At 39.3% G+C, this 7500-nt stretch overlaps 2 protein-coding genes across 2 annotated transcripts in view; one reads left to right on the top strand and one right to left on the bottom strand.

Annotated features, from left to right (window-relative positions):
* The window catches only part of plekhg2 (pleckstrin homology domain containing, family G (with RhoGef domain) member 2), a 129129-nt gene that overhangs the window by 59895 nt on the left and 61734 nt on the right, over positions 1–7500 (bottom strand). The gene's annotated exons all lie outside the window — the stretch shown is intronic.
* LOC308085144 (CD209 antigen-like protein C) lies at positions 985–4538 on the top strand (the record flags this gene model as incomplete). The annotated part of the gene is made up of 5 exons (XM_080428228.1): positions 985–1111; positions 3218–3343; positions 3456–3583; positions 3769–3872; positions 4389–4538. The coding sequence occupies 5 exons, from the start codon at positions 985–987 to the stop codon at positions 4510–4512; spliced, it is 609 nt and encodes a 202-aa protein (XP_080284354.1). The 3' UTR covers positions 4513–4538.

Genomic DNA, 7500 nt, shown 5'->3' with positions numbered 1-7500 from the left:
TAAAGTGGTTAATGTATGTTTTATAATATAGTAATTTATATCGGCAAGTTTTCAAATAGTAAAGAAAATCAATATTGTAGACTTCGATGTAGACTTTGATGTAGTGGAGTAGAAGTATAAGTATTGCAAATTGGAAATACTCTAGTAAAGTAAACTAAAAATTGTACATAAGTACAGTACTTAAATCCATGTAGTTACTTTCCACCACTGGTGAAAACCTTTTGTGTAATATGTGTAATTATGTGTAATATGGATGGGTCAGTGTGACTGTCCGGGCAAGAATCTTAATGGCAAAAGTATTTTTTTTAAATGTTCAAATCCATTATGTATTATTTTCTCTTGTGAACATGTGAATGGTATCATAAACATATCACCATATCATGATGATCATCAATACAGTTGCATTGAATATTGAACAAAAACTAATTTCCAGAACTGTCTTTTGTATGAAATGATGAAGTTGATAATATTGTGGGAGCATATTAATCACTATACTGTATGTTTCTGATACATACGCCCTATTCTATACTTTCCATTCAAAAATAGCTGATCTATAGTACAAACTCACAGCATCACATGGCGATGCTTTGTGAGCTTGTAGAAAAAAAACATAGAAAAGTTGAATAAATAAGTAAAATGGTGCAGACGCCAGGTGAAAGTGGTTAAGAGAGAATACTGCAAAAAATATATGTATGCGTGACACAAAGCTTTGTCACAGTATGTGACAGACAGTGGAAGTGGTTGAGGGGGGGTAGTTTGGTGGCGAGGGCCGAGGGGGTGGAGGTGTCAACTCACTGCCTCCGTTACCATGCCAATGGGGGTCTGAGACTGAGGAAACAAGAGGAGGAAGCAGGGGAGGGAGGGGGGTGGTCATTGGCAGAAGTTATGATTCATAACCCAACTTATCTTTGGTTCAGTCTTTTGTGAAGGAGCTGCACCATATCAAGTACCTGACAGTAGAATTAAAGTGCTATACAGGTAGAAATGGCTGTTGCTGCACATTCTGTAAACCTTGACGTCCAAGACGATGCAATCTATATAAATGTGGAGACCAAGACCAGGCCCAGACCTACAACGCAAGCAAAAGACCCACAGAACATACTGCAGTCTGGTAAGACATGTTACTAAAACTAAAAAACACACCAAAAAAGAGAGGATTAAACGATAACTTCAGGCTGCAGGCAAATGCAGATTTGTTCACATTTGTTCTCAAGTGCAATATTTAGGACTGACTGTCCGCACTGCTATTTGCAAGCGATCAGACCAATCGATACGATAATACTTTATTGTCAGTTTGCACTGAAATTTGTCTTGCGACCCAACAGCCATGTATGCAGACCGATATCAGACCGATCAGACCGATCAGACCGATCTACAAGCACACAATGTGTCGTACCACAACGCGCTGTGAGCTTGTACATCGGCTATTTTCGGGGAGCAACACCATCATACGACAAAGTACAAATCAGGCCTCAGTGTCTGAATGTCCGGACTGAGACCCATGTTTCGAAATCAGATTTGGTTCAAATCAATGTTTTGTTCATTTTTCTTCTTCAGACTTGACAAAAAAACGATTCCAGTCTGCATCTAGGCCAACAATCTGATGTGGGCTGTCAGTCTGAACACACTGTAGACTTAATATCATAATGGTTAGACATGAAATGCTGCGTAAAATACTTTGAACTGCCTTATTGTAGAAAGGTGCTGCAATCAGGCTTGACCTCACTCCCGTGTGCGTGTGCGTGCGCGTGCGCGTGCGCGTGTGTGTGTGCGTGTGCGTGTGCGTGTGCGTGCGTGTGTGTGTGTGTGTGTGTGTGTGTGTGTGTGTGTGTGTGTGTGTGTGTGTGTGTGTGCGTGTGTGTGTCTACAGTCATAAGACGGTGCAGGATGGTTGCAGTCAGTTTTGGATTGCTTTGTGTTCTCCTCAGCATTGCTCTGGGACTCTCTCTCTGTAAGTCAGCTTTGATAACAGTGCATTTTATTGTAATGTTTTAAATAATGTATGCTGATTCAACATTTTTACCTAATGCTTTAGCACACATGATAACCCATGACATTCAATATTAGTTGTATTAATAGATTTATTTTATTAGTAGGGTTACGGTCTAATACGTTCATAATGTAGATTTGACCCTAAATATGTTTATTAACCCTTCATTGGCTTAGGGTAATTTTTTACAAGTTTAAATAGGTAAAAAGTACCCTTTACATTTCTTTATTGGAACAAGGCTTCATGATATTCTCAGAAACAGCTATTTTAACGCAACAAAATTAATTACCATCATTTTAGTCAATTCTGATGGTCTCAAAAAAGAAGTGTGGCTCAATTCCCCCCAAATTGTCAATATTCAATGTTTAAATGTTTGAGAGTGAGAGAAACTTGTCCTCAATTAGCATTTGCTATTAGGAGTAAAATATAGTTTGGGTTTATGAAAAATAAATGACTTTTTACCTTCTTTGGTAGGCCTATACGGGTACATTTTGACCCCTAACACCACAGATGTCACAATTTTTAAAGTTAAAAAACTAAGGGAAGTGTGTTCTAATATTAGTCTATTATATCTAGATAACATATTTATCCATTGTCTTCATTATAGGAAATGTAATGAGTGAATTTTAAAATGTTTATAATTGAAAACGAGGTATATTGAAAGATGAAACCCTAACCCTAACCCAAAATAATATTTTAAAAGGTGTTTACATGGATATGAATGCATAACAAGTCAGCTATGAAGTGGGAGATAAAAAACAAATGAAAATATATATATTTTTTTGTATTTTGGGCTGAGTAAAATCGCGGGTCAAATTTGACCCGCTAACACCAAAAGTGCATGCAGGTTTCTAACACAATGCAAGGGTTAAGGACATTAAGGCTACCGTATATTTACATTTTAGGCTAGGCTATTTTAGATTTTTTTTTTTTATGTAGACACATCTCCTCTTATCTCTTCGCCCCCCTCTTATCTCTTCGGACCCCCCCCCCCCGCCAAAATCATGTGGGGACCCTGGGGGTACCGAACCACAGGTTGAGAACCACTGTAGTACATAATTAAAATTGCATTGTAAATCCATAATGCTACAAGCCCCTAACATGGGTTATGGATTGACATGCAATAAGTGGCAACAGAAGGTGGTGTAGCATTTGTAGTTGGACAATATTTTAAAAATGCAGTCGTTTTTAAATGATATTTATCTTGGAAATATTGTTCCCATGCAGACCAGTGTAACATGGTGGAGAGCAACCGACTAGCGACTAGTTACAACAAGTTGACGAAGGACGAGTTACTGTCCAGATATGACATACTTACTGAAGAGCGAGATGACCTGAAGAAGAGGCTGTGTGGTCAGTGGGACATCACTGAGTTTATTCTTCACTGTTATACCATGTTGGTTCCATTTGTCATTAATACGAGCAAATAGAAAAACAGTTGCTAACATATTTATTTTGTTGTTAGATGGATGGCAGATGTTTGGCAGAAGTTGTTATTACGTCTCTAATGAGAGTAAAACCTGGGAGGATAGCAAACAATACTGTAGAGACAGACAATCAGACCTGGTGGTCATAAACAGCAAAGAAAAACAGGTAGGATGTGTGTGTGTGTGTGTGTGTGTGTGTGTGTGTGTGTGTGTGTGTGTGTGTGTGTGTGTGTGTGTGTGTGTGTGTGTGTGTGTGTGTGTGTGTGTGTGTGTGTGTGTGTGTGTGTGTGTGTGTGTGTGTGTGTGTGTGTTGTAACTTCTATTGCCGTAACCAGCAACATTTCTATGCAGGACTTTGTTGTCAGTTTAAACCAGAGACTGTGGCTCGGTTTGACTGACAAAGAGAACGAAACTTCATTCAAGTGGGTGGATGGGACGACACTAACCACACCAACGTAAGACTTTATCATCTTCTACTCTTCTTCATTTTGCATTAACCACTTAAGCCCTGTTTTATAATTTGCTGTATGATGGTTTCACACAGAAATAGTGGGCAAACAATGGAACAGGAGCGCACACCAGTAGTGAGGAGGTGCTGACCACAGGAGATATATAACGGTTTAAACCCATTAAAGACCTGAGGCCGATTCTAGAAATGCCTTCTAAATCAGTAGTTCTCACACTTTCAAGATCTTTCAAAAATGTTCCAAAACATGATGTACAAGTTGTGACACGCTGCGAGCTTGTAGATCTGCTATTTTTGAATAGCCAACGCTAAAATCTAAAATGACACAGATGCTTTAAGAGAGGAGGTTGCACAGCCCATTAGTTACACCTGTTGTTTATTTCATTATACCGTTAATTTGCATGTCATAAAAAAAATTGCATAAACATAAAATAATGAGAGAGAAAAGCAATCCTTGTAAAGGTATTGTAATTATATCAATTATAATAATTACCGCTTACCGCAGGTTCTGGAATAGGGGTGAGCCTAATAACGCTGGAGAAGAAGACTGTGCTGAGGTTTTGGAAGGAGGATGGAACGACAGGCCATGTGAGCTCACTAACAAGTGGATCTGTGAAAGAGGTATCTAGAGCAGTGGTTCTCAAAGTGGGGTCTGGGGACCCCCAAGGGGTCATTGAAGGGCAGTGGCGCCGGCACCTGTTTAATTAAAGGACACTGTGTCCCCCCACTATTCAGTCCAGCCAAAAAAATAAATAAATATATATATATATATATATATATATATATATATATATATATATATATATATATATATATATATATATATATATTTTTTTTTTTTTATAAATAATAAAATCAGTCCAGTCCCCCGCACCTCGCGACCACCGCGAGCGCGAGGCGAACCGAATTAACCGAAATAACCGAATTATCCCCCCCAAAAATCAACAAACCCACCCGAAATAACCCGAAAGCGCGCGTGCATGTGTCCCTGATGTGTCCCCCCAGGTCATATTCCATTCCGGCGCCACTGTTGATGGGGTTCCAGGGGGTCCCCAGCTAATGAAAATCAGTTAAAGCGCTTTAACCCTGTACATCACTATTTGAGACTACAAGCTCACAACCCGTCGCAATTGTGAGCTTGTAGATCTGCTATTTTCAAAACATTTTTTATAAACATTTGATGGGGGTCCGTGGCCAAATACACATTAATTTGGGGGTCCTTGAATTGAAATAGTTTGGGAACCACTGAGCTAGTGAAATCATCCTTTGCTGGTGTGTTAGTATACAGTAGCTGCATGATGCATGTGGTAGCCTAGCTTGTGTGTGTTTGCTTTGTTTTGTTTGCCTTGCAATTCTGCCCAGTATTTTGCATTACATGACAAGGCATATTAATAGTTTCATTATCTAGTTAAAGGGGCGCCTGTAGACCGTGAATAACATGAATCTAACTACAGCTGTTTCATGTAGTAAACATGTATACGAATAAAGTTGTAATGCATCTATTTCTAACCATTTGTCACATCAAAGTTTTACGGCATTTCATTTCATTTCACGTTCTTATTAATTGATGATGTGCTTTTGTTTTCTTTTGAAAATATGTTTATTTCCTTTTAATGTAAAGCATTGAAATTGTTTTTCTTGTGTGATTCCTTTTGATCTGTTTCCTGTTTTAATTTATAGCGCTAATATAATTACATTTTAACTGTATGTTTTGCAATACAAATAAAAATGACAATAACGGTGTCGTAGACTATTATTGTTATTATTATTATATTATTATTATTACACTGTTCATTGTGAGCTAATAGAGCCTGTCTGCTTGCTCAGGGGATAAACTGATCCTGTGTCTAGGTGAGACATGACCTTTGACAAGTTCTAAATGTTTCAATAGAAGAGCAGGGAGACAGAATACAACCACCCCAATTGTATAAGTTATATTGTATTAACATATTCTACCATACAGATTGGACAAATTTAAATTCTATTCGTTTAAAAAAAAGTTACATAGTGCCGCTTTAACACCGGCAGGTTTCTGATCTACAGAAAAAGAAACACTCCCACAAATATGTAACAACAACCAACCAACTAACTCATCTGTAGGGAGATGTGTTCTCTATCTATAACTATTCCTATGTGGTCTTATTAACACACATTAAATACATAACAAAACCTAACACATATATTCCGACCTAGGGGAGAGTGGGGTCCAACGACGCACCCTTTTCTATTTCCCTCCCTGCACAGAGATTACTTAATTTCATGTAACCATACTTTTTTGTGAACAAGAGACACTTGTCCTCTCCCATTACCCGCAGTCCGTTTTAATTTTAGTGAAACGAGTCGAACGCAATCGGTAAGTAAAGTGACGTTGCGCTACTCTCCGCACACGGCCGCCAGTCGGGACGAACGGTGCATACACGGGGGTCGGACGGCGCGGTCGGATGAAATGTCCTATAACAAGTACAAACGTTACATTTCTGGCATCTAACTCTCATTGATGCTTCAGTAGAACCCTACGAGCAAATGACCATGCTGATAGTCAAATAAATGTATCATGTTAATGTCCCCTCTGTCTGTTTCCTCAACTTTGTGTTTTACACATGCACCGTTCGTCCCTCCCTGTCCGTAATGCATCGAGTGGCTTAATGCGCCGTTCGTCCCTCCCTGCCCTCCCCGGATGTTTTGCTAGCTAGCACAAAAGCTAATGAATATTTTTCAATGGAACCTTCACTGAGAGTTAGCCCACAGATTAGCCTAACAGACAAAATCCATTTACAATCGGCACCAAATAAACACAGCAGTACAAATGGAAAACACTCAAATAGGGTATTTTTTACTACAGTGTCGAAATACACAAAAGTGGCTTCAACTCTGCCAATTTTGATCAGAACTGGGAAAAAAATCGTGTCTGATGTTTTCGACCGAAGACGAAGAGGGTGACGTCACCGGATGTGACGAATTTTAAGTGTAGCATGAAAAAAGGTCCGTGTTGCAACCGTCCCTGCGCGTCGTTCGTCCCGGTTCTACCCCTCATTCCAATGGCAAAAAAACTACTTTGTTTTGTAGTAGTTTTAGTTTTAGTAGCAATTAAAAGACCTTAAAACAGTAACTGTGAGTGTTCGCCCAGAGGCATGCTGGGAAGTGCAGTCCAATGCACATATCCTGAGACACTGCAGTACTTCATTCACACTCTAGATAGACTATAGACGATTCCCCGGCCTTGCATTGTGTTGAGGTGTCCCTGACCAAGACACTTAAAGTAGTAGTTCACCCAAAGAAATATTTATTTTCTATCAATTACACACCTCATGAAGCCTTGAATTCATGGAAATGTTTAAGTCTTTTTTTTTCGCATTCCTGAGCCAATAATTTGATGACCGGGTCATTGGTCAGTAGGCTTCATGGGGTGTGTAATTAATAGAAAATAAGTAATTTATTTTTAGGCCAAATATAGGCCTACTTATTATTTCACAACGTAAAAAACGAAACATCACAAATTGCTGATGTGTAGATGTTTGCAGTTTTTGCACACACACACACACGCACGCACGCACGCACGCACGCACGCACGCACGCACGCACGCACGCACGCACGCACGCACGCACGCACGCACGCA

The sequence above is a fragment of the Gymnoscopelus braueri genome (assembly GCF_963280865.1).
Source record: "Gymnoscopelus braueri genome assembly, chromosome: 5".
NCBI lineage: Eukaryota > Metazoa > Chordata > Actinopteri > Myctophiformes > Myctophidae > Gymnoscopelus > Gymnoscopelus braueri.
The sequence above is the reverse complement of the archived record's forward strand: the minus strand, read 5'-3'. Positions and strand labels throughout refer to the sequence as shown.